This window comes from Nasonia vitripennis, chromosome 3 (genome assembly GCF_009193385.2).
Source record: "Nasonia vitripennis strain AsymCx chromosome 3, Nvit_psr_1.1, whole genome shotgun sequence".
Taxonomy (NCBI): Eukaryota; Metazoa; Arthropoda; class Insecta; order Hymenoptera; family Pteromalidae; genus Nasonia; species Nasonia vitripennis.
The window spans coordinates 23,238,328-23,256,356 of record NC_045759.1 but is presented as its reverse complement, the minus strand read 5'-3'; the positions used below and the strand labels follow the sequence as shown (position 1 = coordinate 23,256,356).

The following is an 18,029-nucleotide window of genomic DNA, read 5'->3' as shown; positions in this document are numbered from 1 at the left end:
TAACATAAAAGTCTGAATGACCTACCCTAAGAAGGAGGCTCCAACGGGTCCCATTTCGATTATTCTTGTAGCGAGGGATTCGCCCTCCATTAAAGGCGGTGGGTTTGCCATCTTACTGGGCTTGACCAGTCGGCAAGTTACGCGGATCGGCATTGTCGCCCGTCTTGGCGGAACTATTAATCGAATACCACTATGTCGACAGCCCTTCATCGTGCCACCACGAGCATCCACCAGAAAGCTCACTAGAAATCTGTGGAATCGGATATTGATATATGAGTTAGGTTGCAACTTGATTGAAATTCATATATATATATATATATATATATATTTAACATTGAATATATCGTATAAAGCATGATCGTTTTGCTAGAATAATTGTCTTAACCCTTTCAATTGTCATTAAATTATCCGATAACTCCAGTTTTTCAAAATATTTCGTTTATTCACTCAGAGATTGAAAGGGTTTTATCACACTGACTGAAAATAAATTTAAATAACAAAACCTGAAAGATGTTTAAAAAAAGAAAAATGTATAATTAAAGAGGTAGAGTAAAACGTTCGACTGTTTAACATGTGTGGGATAGATAATAATAAGCAGTCAATTTACAGTGTGCGTTTGGCAAACAAGAATTGGCTGACATAATAAGTTCTTTATACTAACGATTTATAATGCGGTCTGGAATCGCATGAAAGTACAAAAAAAAAAATTGTTCGTTAGTAGTTTATTATTTTTAAAGTCGCGAATACGCTAAATTATGCAATAAATTGCAATTACCTTGCGAAATCGTTGCTGTCAAAGTTCTCAGCAGCGCAGTAATTGTTGCTCTGCACGAATTCCGCATGTTCTTCCTTGGATACTGTACATACAAAGTAAGTCAAGAATATATAGTTGTAAAAAAAGTTTTTATGATCGTATACACTGCTGCGCACTTACGCTGCCTATGAACTGGATCATCCCGCGTTACATCAATCGGTAGCGAATCATCCCTCAGACTCTTCATGAGATCAGCGGTCAAGTATCGGTAAGGCTGCTCGCTGATCAGAGCATCCGAACCTAGAAGCGAATGTCAGGAATCTTTTTGTACTACGTGGCATACCGAGACCCTTTCGGAACTAATACGATAATACCTAATCCTGATTAAAAAGCATAACCAAGTTTTGGAGTTACGCACCTCCTTCATCATCAGAGTCGGACATCAGACTAGTCTCTTGCAAGCTCTCCGGGGCTATAACCTTGTACTTCTCTTCCCAATTCTTGTTGTCTGGGGTAACACCATCGTAGGAGAGTCCTTTGAGCACTTCCATGACCGAGATATATCCCAACTTTTGAGCAATGTTTAGTGCAGTCAATCCATCCTATATGGAAAATAAATTTAATACCTCTTTCTCATGAAACTATTTGATGATGATTTTGATTATTTAAAGATGAAAATGAATTACATTAGTGCGAGCTCGATGCGAAGCGTTGCCTTCAATGAGTGCTGACACGATGTGCGCGTGTCCCTGCTGTGCTGCCTGATGCAGGGGCGTGTAGTTTTGCTTGGTTTTTACGTCGATCTCGGCACTGTGCTTTAGCAAAAATCGAATCATCGACAGATTTCCGAAGTGAGCCGCAACATGGATTGGTCTGTAGCCAGTTTCGGTCTCGCTCTCAACGTTTGCGCCATTTTTCACCAAAATCGAGGCTACCCGGATGAAGTCCTCCTGGGCGCACAGATGCAGTGCCGTCAAGCCATTCTAAGGATCGAATGATTTTGTTTATTATTATGTTATTCTTTCATCTAATCTCTAATTATTAGGGTCTTCTAAGTTTGAAATAGCCATGTTTTGTTTTCAGTAGCATTGTTATTTTATACACATATGCTTAGTAATTAGATATACCTCGCCGTAATTAGAACATTGACCTTACGGAAGACCGCCAAGTTCACAAACTGGAAAAACGCTGGAATGTTGGTCTTTAACCGCATAAATTCAAAGCTTGTTCAAGAACAGACCGAGCTCATCAACTTGTTATTACTATGATTACTCAAAACTTATAAATTGAATGAATACGTTGAGCTATTTTAATAATGGTTCTACTTTCGAATCATCAAAAACATAGCATATCAAATTGAGAGATTTTCGGTAAAGTTAGAATGCGCATACGTATTAGTAACGCTCTATGGTATAAACTGATAATGGGTTACCTTTGCTTTGTGATTCGGGTCGGCGCCGTGTTCGATTAGCAAATTGGTCATATCGTAATGACCTTTCTGGGCGCTCAGGTGTAGCGGCGTAAATCCTGCCTTCGACTCAACGTTGGCTTTCGCTCCGTGTTCCAGTAGCGTCGAGGCTATGTCCATCTGTGAAGCGTTTTATCATACAATGTTATAGAGTATTTTGTAATTTGTCGTTGCAATTAAAATAAGATAATTTACTGTGAAATTTACCTGATTTTTACGTGCTGCAATGTGAAGCGGCGTTTGTCCGTTTTGCGATGCTAAGTGCGGTGAAGCTCCTTTCTCTAATAGTAATTGTGCGACGTTCGGATGATCGTAATGGCAAGCTAACAGCAAAGGCGTGATATCGTTCTGAAACACAAATTGACAAGGTAAATTAAATGGATGACAATATTAGAAGACGAAATGAGACACGATGTTATGAAGGAAACATTGATACCTTTCCCTGAGCGTCGAGTTTGCTGTCCTTCTGCAGTAGAATCTTCGCCACGTTCATGTTCCCGTACTTGGCGGCGACGTGCAGCGGTGTGAATCCGTTTTTCGTGGTCGCCTTCACCGAGGCGTTATTGTCCACCAGAATAGCCGCCACCTGATAAAAAGAATAGCGTTAATACAACGTTCCGACGCTTTACGACAGGAAAAATCATTGCGCAAACTTGCGACTTTTTATTCGTATGCAGTCAGTATGACAGAACGCATGATACAGGGTATGACAACAGAAAACAAAGTAAAAGGAGAGTAATAACAAAGCCAATCATAGAGAAGAGGAATGTGCGTGAGTAATAAAACATAAAAATGAGCGGAAAAACAAAACATAAGGCTTACCTGCATCGAATGTAACAGATGAAAATCATAAAAAGTCGCTTCTACAACTAAAAAATCACGTGAGTCAATGATCATTCGCCACTGTGCGCTACTTCGAAATTTCGAACGATCGAGTGCACGTATATACAGTAAATTACGTAAAAAACCAATATTAATAACATAACACAACGTGTGTTCATGAAACTTTGTGACAAGCGATAATGAGCGACGAACGCATGTACATAGTAAAGTAAACGTAATAAATGATATATAAATAACAGCTTTATTAACATGTAAATTATAAAACAAATAAACCAAACAAAAACGTCGTCGTACAGATTAAAACAAGTGTGTGTGTGTGCGGGTGCGTGGAGAACGATAACGGTGATAATGAAATAATATAGTGTGTCGTTATAGTATAGTATAGTGGTCTCGATGAGTTTATAATAAAAAAGGAACTGAAAAAACAGTACTTATAAACGATCGCCTGACTGTACAAAATACAACTGAGAGTCGAAATTAAAAAAGAATGACGTTCAACGAAAAATTCTTTACAATAAGAGACATCGTCTCTCGGGGAGATGCGAGATTACCGACGTGATAAATACAACGATTCGAACACATTAAAAATCTCTCCGTCTCGACAACCTCAACGATCACATCAACGAGTCCCGCGTTGCAGAAATAAAATAAAACACAGTTCGGTCGGTAGGGCAGCTTTATTCGCATCTCCCCAGCTGGAGAAAAGAGTTAACGTAAAGTCCGCGCTGACGGTAGTCGTTGTCGTGGTTCTAATCATATCAACCATTCGCGTCGCCGGTTCCAGAAGAGGAACCTGAGATTATGGAGATTGACGTAGTCGGCGATCTTGGCGATGCCGTCGTGCTCGTCTGGAGACATTATTACCTCTTCCTGGCCCTCCTTCGCGGCTATGTGCAGGGCTGTGTACATGTCTTTCGTCGTCGTGTCGACAGCCGCACCGTGTTGAAGGAGCAGCATCACGATGTCCACGTTGCCTAGGCGCGAGGCTATGTGCAGCGGCGTCTGTTGTTCCTGCAGCGCGAAATAAATATTTCGTTACAGCATGTCGATCGCACATTTGGAATTCACATGCCACACTACTCACCCTGGCGCGAGCATCGACCTTTGCTCCGTTTCTCAACAATATTCGAATGATGTCGGTCTGATTGGCTCTAGCCGCAAGATGCAGTGGCGTTTCACCTCGTACCGTGGGTACGTCCGGGTTAGCCTCGTGTTGCAGAAGGAATATCACGATGTTCATGCAGCCCATGAAACTTGCGACGTGCAGGGGCGTCAATCCGGACTGAAAAATTATACGAGATTCGTACTGCTTCCAAACGGACTCGGATTAATTTTCGTTTCGTTTGTATGATTGTTTCGTTTCACGCTACATATCGATGACTATGCCAACTTTTAAAAAAGATTACTTATTGCAATAATTCTACAGGTCCTACATAACTTTTCCTGCAGATACTTCCCTGATACATATTGTACACACGAAGACACACAGTAGAACTCCAGAAAGACAAAGACAATCGTACAAACTACTTGAAAAAGAAAGTCTAAAAATGATCAATTATATTCACAAATGAACTCGTCGAATTTTACCTATAACACAAGTAAATCAATGTATACTCTCACGAAACAGATCAACGCATCGTCTCACCTCGGTGGTCGACTCGATCGACGCCCCGTGTTTGAGCAACAGTTCGACGACCTTGATGCGGTTCTTCTTGCAGGCGATATGCAGCGGAGTGAAGCCATTGAGGGCCCTCGCGTTCGGATCGGCTTTGCGGTCCAGCAGAAGCTTAGCGACGCGCACGTGGCCGCAGTGGGCTGCCACGTGAAGCGACGTCAGGTAGTCGATGGTAACCTCGTCGACTGGCGCTCGATGATAGAGCAGGACCCGGGCGGCGTCCACGTGGTCGCCCTGAGATGCCATGTGCAGTGGAGCCAGGCCATTCTGAGGAGAAAGATATTGTATTTTACTCTGTCGCGCTGTGCAGTTAGCTCGCGAACCGCGGATCGATAATATCAGCATCCAATCGAGGTTAAAATTATCATACAGGATACATGCATAAAACACGACCGATAATCTACTCGGTATATTATACAACGATGCGAGGAAAAAACAAACGTCCAACCTTCGTCCTCGCGCTGATGGGTGCCGAGTTTTCGAGTAAAGTCGAGACGCACTGCTCGTGTCCGGATCTCGCTGCGCAATGCAGCGGCGTCAGGCCGTCCCTCGTCTTGGCGTCTATCACCGCGCCGCTTTCCAGCAGGATCTTCACCATGTTGTTCTTGCCCCATTTCGCCGCCACGTGGAGTGGACTTATGTTGTGCTGGAAATCGTCATAACTCTATGATTAATCTCTGATCCAGTATATTTCTTTTACGAGCTTATTTACCTTAGCTAAATAATTAACGTCGGCGCCTCGTTTTATGAGCAATCGGGCGATGTCTTCGTTGCCGTAATGCGCGGCGATGTGAAGCGGCGTGAAGCCGCTCTTAGACGTCACGTCTGGCTTGTGATCGTTCTGAAAATAATCCATCTTTTACCTGAGACATTTTAATAATCTGCTCGGTAGAGGGCTTAATCCTAATGCTAATCAATTGTGCTAGCTCTATAAACAAGACCGCAGTCGGATATGCTACAAGCTATTCTAACTCTATAGCTAATTTCGTTTGGTTGTGGTCTAGAAAAATTAAGTGAAAAATTCCCCACGCACTGTTCTATAAAAGCAGAGCATCGTTCGAGCCGGACGTTATCGACCCAATAATAATAATAATAATCCACGATACGCGATCGGGAGCTTCGTGACAATGAACTATAAATAAAAACCAGCCCGTATGGAGCCTAGTATACACGGAGGAGAGTATGTACACGATGTAGAGAAAGAGAGAGAGAGAGAGGAGGCACTTGACTAGAAAAAACTGTGCGAGAGTGGCAATTAATTATTGGTAATCGATCGTAGCTCACCTGTAAAAGTAAGTCAGCTGCCTTGCAGTCGTCCTTTTTCGCGGCTATGTGCAGCGCCGGCAATCGCACTTTGCCCTTCGAGTCGTTTTCTAAAAGTACGCTAACTACCTTGTCGTGTCCCTGTTGCATCGCCACTGCCAACGGCGTGAACCCGTCCTGTAAATTTAAAAGCATTCGATTAAAATATGCGTTAATAATGTGATAAGATAAAAGACGCCGAAACGCACCTCCGTCGCGAGACTCTGGTTCGCTCCGTTGTTGAGCAAGATCTTGACGACCTGGTCGTGATTCTCCTGCGCAGCCATGTAAAGCGGGGTGAAGCCATTCTGCGATTGAATGTTCACGGCGGCACCGTATTGAATTAGAATATTAACTATCTCCGATTGTCCAGCTGGGAAAGAAGAAAACAAACGAAATTGCATGAGAAAAGAAAAATTCAACCATCTCTCTCTCTCTCTCTCTCTCCTCGTCGATTCGTCTCACCTAAGGATGCTATGTGCAATGCGGTGTTCCCTTTTTTCGTCGCAGCGTCGACCTTTGCGCCTCGCTTTAGCAGTTCCGTCACGATTTCCACGTGGCCATCCTTCGATGCCAAATGCAGCGCATTCAAGCCATTCTGAAAACATCACGCGCGTGAAATATCGTTTTTGAAAACTCATGCGAGTATACGTATGATGTACGACCGCGGCACGATTCAATCATACGTATAATGAACAAAGCATCATTTCAGGTGAGATTATGTATACGTTTATGGCTTACCGAGTTGGCTGTGTTAATGTCGAGATCCGTGTCGAGGTGCTCGATCACCTTCTCGAGGTTACCCGACCGGGCAGCTCGAAGGAACGACGTCGTGGCGTCACTCTGTAAGCAGATAAAACACAAACAATCACGAAATTAATAAGCCCCTGTTTATTAAAAATCACAATAACGCTTTGTTCGTGGCTTGAAACGCTGCAGAGTCGGATCAGAGGTAAACTTATAACAAAAGCAATTACAACTTTTTCTCGCAGCGACAGCAGCCAAGCGGGCAGAAAAGATAATTCCTCATATCCCTCTGCAGTCTCCTCTCCGTAAAGGTAGGAGGGCTGAGAAGCGTCGCTTAATCCATTAACCGCTGGGCAAATCGATAGTCTCAGCCCTCGCTCTGACGATGTCTTATACACACACACACACACACAGGGCCACGTGACGCACGAAAATTCTGGCGGAAAAGACGCTCTGCGATGCGTATACGAGAGGGAGAGTAGTATTGAATTATTTAAGTGGCGAGGGTTGATTTTTTCGGCGAGTAGCTTACGAGTCTACTCTGTCCGATGCTGTGTTTGAGTGAATTTTTTATATTGTTTGTTTTTTCGAAAAAAAAAACAGGTCAAATAGCAGATCAGCGAGAAATAAAAACTGTTTGGAGATCGCGCGTGTACGCGAATCCTCAAAATTCAGTTTAGCCACAAAGGAAAGCCAATTAGGCAGAAGACTGTACAGGCGAGAACAAAACTGATTACCGACGATCCCTCGTCGTGGAAAGCATCGCCCCTTTTGAGCCGGTCTCTTTAAGTCGTGCACACAGACCGCTTAATCCATTAACTAGGAAAAATCGATAGCCGAGAGAGAGAGAGAGAGAGGAGAAAGTAGCTTTCGTCTTTTCCCTCGCGCGCACACGACACGCGAAAGGAGAGGAGATGCATCGTCAGGGAAATACATGCAACACGTATATTGTTTAGCCTGACGATACCTATTATTTGTCGGCGATAATTTTAGATTAATGTTTGATAGAACGTTTAAGTACGTCATAGTCGCACTTTTTAAGGATAGTAGCCGTGGACACGAACACAACCATACTGGGAACTAACCGACGTTTTTCTTTTCTTCTTTTGCGCAGGCCTTCGTTGCCTAAAGGACTTCTATTAATACATATAAATCTCGTAGGTTTTTTGTATCGTTTTTTTTTTTGTTTACTTAATGCGGGCTCGTTAAATCGCATTATCCGTCGACACGTGACCATATTTAAGCGGGATCTGAAGTCGTGATGTCGCGTATACCGCAAAAGAGCCTCGAGCGAAGATGAACTCGTTGCTATTCTGGCAGGTTCTTGTTTTGAACGTATTTTTGGTCAGTTGTAACCGGCCAGGGCGTGATATGCGACTCGAGCTTGTTCAGACCGTGAGCATTCTGTTTTTGTGTAATTACTTTTTAATTAATTAATTAAACTTTTTTGGTGTGTACAGCTTTTCAGACACGGCGAGAGAACCGTTATTCCAGCTGAGTTTATGACACTAGACTACGCTGGTAAAGAAGCATATGAACCTTATGGCTTTGGACAACTGACCAACGTAACTTAACTTCTCATCTGTATACAGCATTTGGTTGGAAAATTGTATTGTACATCGACATATATTTCCAGAATGGAAAGCGAGAAGAGTACAGAATCGGCCAGATGCTGAGGCGACGTTACAAAAAATTCCTCGACAAGGCCTATGTTCCAAACCATGTCTACGCTTATTCGAGTGAAGACGATCGCACAAAAATGTCGCTACAATTGGTTCTCGCTGGACTTTATCCACCAAGTGACGAGTTGGTTTGGAACAAAAAGCTGGACTGGATTCCTTCGTCCACGAGGTATAAGCCGAAGAGACTGGACTTTCTACTGAAGCCTTATAATGACATCAAGTTAGTAGCAACTGTATATTTTTTTTTAATCCAGTTTTCGAAAATGTGTAGTATAAGACCATTCTGAAGGTTTTGGCCGTTATGGAGAGCCGCCTTAAATCAATCAAATCAACAGACAGTACTTAACGAACGCAACGAGTTCATTGAGTTTTTACAAAGAGAGACGGGAAAAGATTTGAAGACAGATGTATTCGACTTGGTACTTCTGTACAACGCCTTACACGTGAACGTTAGTGCGTTTTACGTATATTATTTTGTACAAATTGTTTATTTAAGATAAATAAAATTTGCACGATACTATAGGATCGACTGAGGTTACCTTTGCCGGACTGGTATAAGGGCAACGTGAAGAGAACTTTCAGAGATCTTTACGCTTATCTCATGGGCAGTTGGGCATCGACGACTGAATTGAAGAAAATCAATGGAGGGCCGCTTGTGAAAACTTTTCTGAAAAACATGAACCTTGACAATGCCAGGGTTGATTCGAGGAAGATCTATCTGTACAGTGGACACGATCATAATTTAATGGGAGTCAGGAAGGCACACGGTATCGACGACAATGAGTTTCAAGAATTTGGCAGTGGTTTATTAATCGAAAAGTGGAGAGACTCTAGAGATAAGGTGTTCGTTAAGGTTAGTCTATTATTAATGTTGATACATTTTAGAATCGAGTCGACAAGACTGTAATAATGTTTAATTCATTTTAGCTACTCTCTTGGGCTAGTCCCGGCGATAATCCGAAAACTTTGAGGCTCAAGGATTGCGAAGATTTTTGTCCTGTCGAGAATTATATCAAGGTTGTCAGTGACTCAATTCCAACCGATAAGGAAATTAATGAGCGATTTAACGATTACCGTGTGGAAATACAAGAATTTTTGCTAGGTGAATAAAGGGTGACTATGATGTGCCGTTGTCTTACAATATTTACTTACAAGGTTTGGAATTTTTTGATAACCATTTTCACTGAATCGTTTATAAATCAATGGGAATGTTATACAGATACAGTTAAGTGTTATTGTTAATAAAAATGCAATTCTATTAAGAAAAAAGTTTAAATATTTATTTTAATGCGAATGAAATCTCTTAGAATAAAAAAAATCTTAGTATGAACATAAAAAGATAAAATAGTATACAATTTTAAATATAAAACTACATAATACACTGCGCGATAAGATGAAGTTAGTTTCATGATAATATGAGACGTTTGGAATCACTTCACAAAAATATTTAGAAAGAAAAACATTGGACTTAAAATGATGTAATACATTTTTGACTAAATTTGACACACGCATCTGAATTCTCAATTTATATCAGCAATCACGCTCCTGAAAGAGCTCTTTTTTAAACTGTCTGATTATTCAATAATGCAAAGTAAATGATTAAGTTTTTTGAGATACCGCAAAATTTATGTTTAAGCATATACCGTTTAAAATATTGCAAGCCTTTACTTCGGTCTTTGCATTAGGTCAGAAGCAGCTACCAAATATGACGTAGAAAACAAAGACTTGGAACTAGCGATCGTTCAAATCGTAAGTAGATCAGTACTGTAATATATTTTTAATTAACATTGCTTTTTAGCTCAAGTTAAATATTAAAAATATTAAAATCGTCGATAATTTAACTGCTTTTATTGCATTGACTAAAGTTGCGACGAACAACGCCTTGCATAAGAGTTCATTTTTTTAAATATTACTTATATTAAAATTTGATTCTTGTATTAAAGTAAGTTTGATAAAATATGTGCCAAGAAGTAGTGTTTTTCGACAAAGAAAGTCGTTAACCTTCAACTGCACTACGTTTAAGATCCATAATTAATTTGAAAGCATCAATAAACACTTTTTTGTCTTATCATTTATTCAACTAAGTGACTTAATTACCTTTAGCTTTTTATCATCCTTATGACTCTCATATTTAAGCGGAGACGCTCTATATATTTGTCCATTTGTTTCGTAACCTTTGCCGACTGAGTATTTTGTTATTCTTATCAACATATTTTATCATCATTAATGCGAAAAATGAAATTCAAGTATACGAGCCTTATCATTTACGTGCTTTTCGGCAACGCGTTTGGAGTGATCGCCGAAGTGGGCGTAAAGCACACAGACTTGAAATTAGAGCTCGTACAAGTGGTAATTATAATGGTTATTTTAACAATAAATATTTTGCAAGTATACAATTATTTTTATAGCTGTTCCGGCATGGAGCGCGAACACCGGATAAAGCTGAGTTCAAGTACATCAATTACGCAGGCTTAAATGCGTACAATCCCTATGGACTAGGAGAATTGACCAACGTAAGTTCGAAAACGTGCATTGCGCTCTTTATTATATTGTTTTGTAAGCTTCATATGTTTAGCTAGGCAAAAAACAGCTGTTCAAAGTCGGCCAAATGCTAAGACAACGTTACTCTGATTTTCTTTCTGAGGATTTTAATACGAGTGATGTTTACGCTTATTCGAGTGAAGATGATCGCACGAAAATGTCGCTGCAAGTAGTTCTTGCCGGATTGTATCCACCATCTTCTGAATTCGTTTGGAACAAAAAACTCAACTGGATACCTCTTCCTGCACGCTACACACCGAAAGAGCTAGATATTTTACTTAAACCTACTTTCAGTTCAAGGTAAGTATATGATAATACTTGAATAGCATGCATGCATCGTAAATTTCTTTAATCCATGATGATATCTAATTAATGAATTTCATTTCAATGTAGGTTTATATCGATCAATAATGAATTCAAACGTTCTGCCGAGTTCCAAAGCAAAATATCCGAGCACTTAGATTTCATTAATTTCCTGAAAGATAAACTAGGAGTAGATGAATCATTGGATGAAGTGAATTTCATAGCGTTTACATTCAATACGTTGTACTCGAACGTAAGTATAACGAAACCAGCACTCAAAATCATCGATTAATTGTAAGAGATTTTATTTTATGCAATATCGCAGGAGCATTTGAACATTCCACTTCCCAAATGGTACACCGATGAAGTGAAGAAAGCTCTGTTTGACTTGATAAACTACATTCATCGATCGATGTCTGCAACAACAGAAATGAAAAGAATAAATGGAGGACCGTTGATAAGAACTCTTTTGGAAAACATGAACGTAAATAGTACCGTTGTTAATCCGCGTAAGATTTACCTATACAGTGGACACGATCTGAATTTAGCGGCAGTCTCGGTTGCCTTGGGTTTCTCGGATGCGTTCGACCACCCAGACTACGCTAATGGACTTATTATGGAGAAGTGGAGTGACTCGGAAAATCAGTTATACGTTAGGGTAAATATCCAATATAGAGTTTTGCTTAACATCTCAAAAATGTATAATTCTTACGGCGCTTACAGTGGCTGGCGTGGACGACAGCTGGCGGAGAACCAAAAGCTTTAAAATTGAAAGATTGCGAGGAATTTTGTCCTATTGACAGTTACATCAACATTCTCAAGAAGTCTGAAGTAATTCCATCTGACGAAGAGATGAACCTACTTTATAACGACTTTGTAAAAAGACGAAAAAAATCGATTCAGGATTTGTTCTTTGGCGATTCGGCTGTTACCTCTAAATAGTTAAATTCACCTCAGTCATCCCTTAGGCTGATCGTTACTTTTGATTTGTCTCGGTAATCATTGTTTATTACTCTTGCACACTTTTCAGTAGCTGGCTTGAAGTAAAGCTGGCGCAAAGCCAAATGCTTCGGAATTGAAAAATTGCTAACAGTCGTCTTGTCATATTGAAGATTACGTAAAATAGTTAAAAGAGAATTTTAATCATCGTTCAAATATACCAATCGCAGTATTTGAAATGCGACATCACTCCGCAAAATTATATCAAACCAAAAGCCAGCTCTCGATAAAAAAAATCTCACTTTTTCCACTGCGCCCACCTTCAACTTCAAAGCAAACCATCGCAAAAAAAGATGAAAAAACGAAGCAAAGAGGCCAATAACCAACCCACTTTTTATCCTCGCCACCGGTCAAAGTCTACACACAAAAGCTTATAACGTGGACAAACGGTCTTTCCCGTATATATACACGAGACGGCGCGCGCATGCAAAAATCTCGCAAACAGACGCGACTATGTGTGTATAATGGATGGGGGGAAAAATTTCCTGTCTCGCAAATGACTCGACGGCGGAAAATAATAAAGCCGATAAAGCAGGCCGCGCGTGTGAGCGTATGCATATATACATGTATACTCGCTCATCGCGAAGTGTATATATGAGCGAGAACGAGAGAAAGAGCCGATCCCTTGTGCCCCATTACTAAACTGGAGCAAAACAGACCGGAAGAAAAACATATTTCTCGTGCCAAGTCGAGAGAGAGAGAGAGAGAACGCTGCACATAGCCGTCGACGTATCTTGCGCTGGTCTTCTGTTTTACAGCTCTACGTATGTGTGTGTGTGTGTGTGGGTGAGCGCGTTTCTCGAGGCTGCAGAGCGTGCATAGCAAAGTCGGATCTTTATACTGATATCGGCGCTGCTGGGCGCGATTTTCACGAGCTCTTGCGTCAGTTTCGGGGGACATGTGCAGTGTGTTATAGCAGCTAATTAGTGGATAATGCGACTTTAACGACGAGCCTCTGTCCATCGATCAAATCTCACACCACCTCCGCCACACGAAGCTACGTAATTGCGGTGAATCTCAGTCTCGCGCGACACGATCCACTCGAAAGGCATATATCGTGAAAGAAAGAGATCATAAGCACAAGGCGAATCAGAGCTATGCCTCATTAACGTGCCCCCCCCCCTCCGCCGCGCACCAGTCGCAATAATTACGCGCTTCCGCGAGTATCGCCGGATAATAGATCGTGCGTGTGTGTAATACAGTTCCTATAGCGTATACAGCGCGCGCCGGCATTTCTCATTCTCGCCACCCCATCGTCTACACCCTCTGTCTCTCTCTCTCTCTTCACCCCTCCAAGCAGCAGCGACGCCGAGGCCGAATTCGATCCGCTGCTGCCGCGCCGGCTATAAAAGCCCGTCTCTCTCTCTCTCTCTCTCTCTCTCTCTCTCTCTCTCTCTCTATTGCTCAGCTATAGCCGGTGACTGTGCTCTCTACCCCCTGCGCTATGTTACGTACACCCCCGCACGCAGACAATGGCGCGTGTACATCAGGGCACGACAAATGGGAGTGAAAAATTCAGAGGCGAACTGCAACGAAATTCGCCGGCGATGCCGCGCGAGATATGCCAGAGGGGTGTGACACTTTCCTACGAGGGGGGTGTATGTATCGACTCTGGCGGGGAGAACCTTTTAAATTCTCTCCGGGTATTTAAACGCTGCTGCTGCTGCTGCCGATCGGACGGAAGGAGAACGGAAGAGGTTTTATACTATAGGGTCAGAGGGCTGGACTGGGCTACACACCCTTTTTTCGACCCCCTTGCGCTGTATAGGTGCGTATACGGGGAAAAGAAGCTTTCGAAGAATACCTGGCTGGTGCTGTCGGTAACCATCGCGACGGTGCTCTCTCCGCGTCTAGGCGGCCAGCACAGCCCAGCCTCTGGTCCGCCCTCCTCTGCGCGACGATCGACGCTCCGTCCAGCTAATTCCTCTGGCTAAACTCTCTTTCTCTTTCTCTCTCTCGCTCTCTTTCTCTCACAAAAGCGGAACACACAGAACACTAGACCGGCGCACTCGTGCGATAGAAGTCAGCGATTAAAAGGCTGATGCGACGACGTCATCGCGCTACACACGGCGTCGCGACGACTATACGCTGCTGCACCGGCTACTGTACTGTCGCGCGAGCCGTACGCGGAGGATATATAATACGCGCGTGTATATAGTACACTTGCTACTGCGGCGGCGAAGGGCGCCGGGACGCCGGAGGGATATATGGATGTGCCTCCTATGTGTGTGTGTGTGTATTATATAGCTTCCCCTTCGGTTTGACTATCTGGCCTGCAGTGCGATTGCGCGCGGGCCGAGAGACATCCCCCATTGGACTGCGCTGGTGTAGTCGCGGGGGTGGCTGGATTCGACGCTGTGGTGTGTGCGCATAGGGCGATTTTTTTTTTTTTATTTTCCTAGCAGAAGTTTGTGGATTTTTTGAAAATTTTCTTGGAGGGACTTCGCTGTCTCTCGCGATGTAGAGTGTAAGAGAGGGAAGAAGGGATAGTTGGATGATCGATATATATAGTCAGCGGAATTATAGGCGACTTGTGCAAATGCGAGGAAATTTGCATCTCGCGCATTTGCACGCTTCTCTTCTACTCGATCGCCTGTAGTGTAAATGCTGTGCGATAAGGCCGTCTATGAGCCATTCTGCACTTGCTTGTTGAAAGAATTAAAACGAAAATCGAACGAATCGCATCAGCGCCGAAATTCAAACTCTACCCGGGAGAGAGAGAGAGAGAGAGAGAGAGAGAGAGAGAGAGAGAGAGAGAGAGAGAGAGAGAGAGAGAAGGAGAATCAACCCCCATAATCGCTCTCGCACTACACCGGCTCAGCTTCTCGGAAAAGTCAGACTATATAGGGTGTGTAGAAAAGACTCGAGGGCGCAGTCGCGACTCAACGATTGCGCCCGCGCACACTCTGTCCCTTCCCGTGCATATAGCTATAGCTATATATATATATATATATATATATATATATATATATATATATATATATATATATATATATGTGTGTGTGTGTACATACGCACGGCATTGCGTGCGCGTATACCGCGTGCCGGCCGCGAGTTTTAGACTATATATAGGCTGTACACGAGGGGAGTAGTAGTAATAGTAGTGGCAGGCTTTTCTTCCATTTTTTCGCGGATGGGCTGATTCTCGAGAGGTATACACCTACACACCGTCTGCGATTGATGTGCCGACGCTGTATACGGGGTATAAACGAGGTGGGTGGAAGGGTTGCGAGGATAAAGTTTTTTCTTGGAAAAAGTAGTGTGAAACGGTATTTTATTTTATTGTAGAAGCAATCGCGAAAAATTCCAGTCGAGGAAGCGATTAAAAAGCTGCACCCTCCGATACACTTCCCGCTATTATATGCACAGCGAAGCAGTGGCTCGGGGTCGTCGACCCTTAATCCCTCTCGAAAAAGCCACCGAAACGTATAGACTAACCGGAGAGAAAGAACTCGGAGACGAGAGAGAGAGAGAGAGAGAGGGGGGGGGGTGACACGCTTGGCCGCAGCACACCGACAGGGTATATACACCTTACTCGGCCGGAAGGACCCGGTAACAGGAGAAATCGCACGCGACAGCCGCTTCCTCGGCGACTTTCGATCGGACCTTGTCTGCTACTTTTTTTTTTCTTTCTACATATAGCATAGGCCTCTTTGCAATAGACTCGAGATTGGAATTTCGCGCCGATGACCTTTTTCATCAGAAGCCTATGTTTTTCGTGATATAAATATTGGCGTATATAGGTTGACAATATAATTCACGAGTCGTCCCGAAATAAAAGGGTGTACATCTTCGAGAGAACAATATTGTACCGTCGCTGATAAATTAATAGCAAAAATTTCAAATATCACAGAAGTAATCGTTCCTCGTCCATCGAAAATCTCGAACGCTCGCAATCAATCGTATCCGGCCGAGATGGCAATAATAACAAAGAAAATAATCTCATCAATCGACGTCCCGTCGAGTCTCAATCCCGCACGTAACACACGCGATATCCCTTTCCAGTGGATTTGTCCGCCCCGATAAAAGTATATATATATATATATATATATATATATATATATATATATATATATATATATATATATATAACGTCCCGGCACTAGACTCGTCTCAGAAGCAGCTCCGCAGCCTCGGGCTCTCTCTCCTTTTCTCCCACACGCCCCTTTTCAACCCTTTGCTCAGCGGCGACACCCGAGTGGACCGGTAATTACGGGGGATAATGCCTTCGGAAGGTAGACGAGGAAGAGGCTGGCAAATAGCTTTGTATATAAGCTGCATTGATGCGGTGTTTTTGAAAATTTCATACACTCTTATACGAACCGTCTGATAAATTAAAACGAGATTTTATCATGCACTGATAGTATAGCGGGCGGTAAGTATACGCCTAGTTGGCTTGACGAGGGCCGGATTTGTTTCATTCATTTATAGCGTTCCGGGAATGCCTGCTCTTAAGCCATGCCGTACAGAGCGCGAATGAGAGACCCAGATCAAGCTCGTCCCTATTCACAAGTCTTTCGGCATTCAAGCGGCTGGAGAAAATTAATTATTCCTGCAGGTATCGCGTTATGAGCGACTTTTATCCAAGATTCCGAAAAATTATTTGTATTTCAGACTAAAGCCGCGAGTATATGTTGAATTATTCAATACCGAAGAGCGTGTTGTGCTCTCGTTTATAATACATCGAGTGAACTCTCGAACAATGGCGCAACTCTCCTCTCACGCAATCTCGTGGCCAATATCCTGTTACAATATATTCGCACAAAGAAAAATGAAGCTGCGACAGTTTGCGTCCGGAAGCAGAGACCGATATCGCCTGTAATCGTACGAGGATAAAAGAACCTCGATAGGTTAAAATAAAAAAAAAAAAGGCTATACGATTTTCCCTTTGCAAAGAAACAATTTCCAAGACGTTTCCATCCCACACGTCACGGCGGTATTCAAAGCCTCGGATAACAAATCTCTCTCTCTCTCTCTCTCTCTCGACAATTCCATCGCACACAATCAAATTCCGACACATCATAAACAGCCTCACACCCCCAACGAGTCCTCGAAAAACTCACCCCCGCACACACGCATTCCACAGCCCTCTCCACGCGTACACATTGCTCAAATAACTCTACGGAAACGCCGAAACAGCAGCACGTGTGCCTCCGGGAAAAACCCGTCCTAAGGAAGCTCTCCTCTCACTACCAACCGAAATTCCTCCCCTCCGCGAAGTATCCCCAAGGGAGTGTACGTACACACCGCATATACACACACAGTCGCAGCGAGAGAGCACAGGACGTGTGACAGGATACGCCCCTGTGTAAGCGCCGGCCGCGATCAATAAAGCCGTAGGGAGTGTATATGTATTCCGGAGAAAAAGCTCGAGAGAGCCGGTGTCGCATACGTGTGTGTGTGTGTGTGTGTTGCTTCTCACTATATGTATTCGCACACTCTGGCTTTTCTGAGGAGGTGGTCCGACGACCTTGACGGAGTGGGTATACAGACTCGTTGCGCGGGGAGAGAGTTTTCAGCGGAGGGGAGATTTTCTTTTGGATTAGATCGAGTGCCGACGCTTGAAATTGGCTTTTAAATGATTCACAGCTCTGCGAGTTTGTTGACGCTTGGGATCGAGAGAGGGGATCTCCGTACGTGAAAGGATTGAGTGGGACATGAATTTATACCGTCTGTTACTACTGAACCGAGGATGGAACGGATTTTACTTTAGTC

The 18,029-nt window shown here is 43.0% G+C and overlaps 3 protein-coding genes across 8 annotated transcripts in view; 2 read left to right on the top strand and 1 right to left on the bottom strand.

Annotated features, from left to right (window-relative positions):
- LOC100119861 (ankyrin-2) overlaps positions 1 to 18,029 on the bottom strand; it is a 39,822-nt gene that overhangs the window by 18,659 nt on the left and 3,134 nt on the right. For 2 of the 5 annotated variants that reach the window (XM_016983396.2, XM_032598227.1), the window contains exons 4-20: positions 6,784 to 6,885; positions 6,508 to 6,640; positions 6,252 to 6,415; positions 6,025 to 6,180; positions 5,453 to 5,596; positions 5,189 to 5,386; positions 4,711 to 5,007; positions 4,150 to 4,347; positions 3,930 to 4,076; positions 2,659 to 2,808; positions 2,430 to 2,570; positions 2,187 to 2,342; positions 1,441 to 1,737; positions 1,173 to 1,356; positions 935 to 1,054; positions 776 to 857; positions 26 to 250 (exon numbers count right to left, since the gene is read on the bottom strand). In XM_016983396.2, coding sequence (XP_016838885.2) covers positions 26 to 250; positions 776 to 857; positions 935 to 1,054; positions 1,173 to 1,356; positions 1,441 to 1,737; positions 2,187 to 2,342; positions 2,430 to 2,570; positions 2,659 to 2,808; positions 3,930 to 4,076; positions 4,150 to 4,347; positions 4,711 to 5,007; positions 5,189 to 5,386; positions 5,453 to 5,596; positions 6,025 to 6,180; positions 6,252 to 6,415; positions 6,508 to 6,640; positions 6,784 to 6,885 — 2,894 coding nt within the window. Of the gene's footprint in view, positions 1 to 25; positions 251 to 661; positions 677 to 775; positions 858 to 934; positions 1,055 to 1,172; positions 1,357 to 1,440; positions 1,738 to 2,186; positions 2,343 to 2,429; positions 2,571 to 2,658; positions 2,809 to 3,929; positions 4,077 to 4,149; positions 4,348 to 4,710; positions 5,008 to 5,188; positions 5,387 to 5,452; positions 5,597 to 6,024; positions 6,181 to 6,251; positions 6,416 to 6,507; positions 6,641 to 6,783; positions 6,886 to 14,118; positions 14,464 to 18,029 lie in introns of those variants that run through there. The other 3 variants (XM_032598228.1, XM_016983398.3, XM_016983392.2) reach the window with 3 other exon arrangements.
- On the top strand, positions 8,030 to 9,740 carry LOC103316117 (venom acid phosphatase Acph-1-like). The gene is made up of 6 exons (XM_031927431.2): positions 8,030 to 8,184; positions 8,250 to 8,354; positions 8,426 to 8,691; positions 8,761 to 8,920; positions 8,995 to 9,324; positions 9,399 to 9,740. The coding sequence occupies exons 1-6, from the start codon at positions 8,086 to 8,088 to the stop codon at positions 9,579 to 9,581; spliced, it is 1,143 nt and encodes a 380-aa protein (XP_031783291.1). The 5' UTR covers positions 8,030 to 8,085; the 3' UTR covers positions 9,582 to 9,740.
- Positions 10,581 to 12,560, top strand: LOC107980827 (venom acid phosphatase Acph-1). 2 transcript variants are annotated; one of them, XM_016983416.3, is made up of 6 exons: positions 10,581 to 10,820; positions 10,880 to 10,984; positions 11,047 to 11,312; positions 11,406 to 11,568; positions 11,641 to 11,973; positions 12,039 to 12,533. In XM_016983416.3, exons 1-6 carry the CDS (start codon positions 10,698 to 10,700, stop codon positions 12,255 to 12,257), a joined length of 1,209 nt encoding a protein of 402 aa, XP_016838905.1. In that variant the 5' UTR covers positions 10,581 to 10,697; the 3' UTR covers positions 12,258 to 12,533. The 2 variants fall into 2 exon arrangements, with proteins under 2 accessions (XP_016838905.1, XP_016838903.1); XM_016983414.3 differs by having other exon boundaries at positions 10,622 to 10,820; positions 11,403 to 11,568; positions 12,039 to 12,560.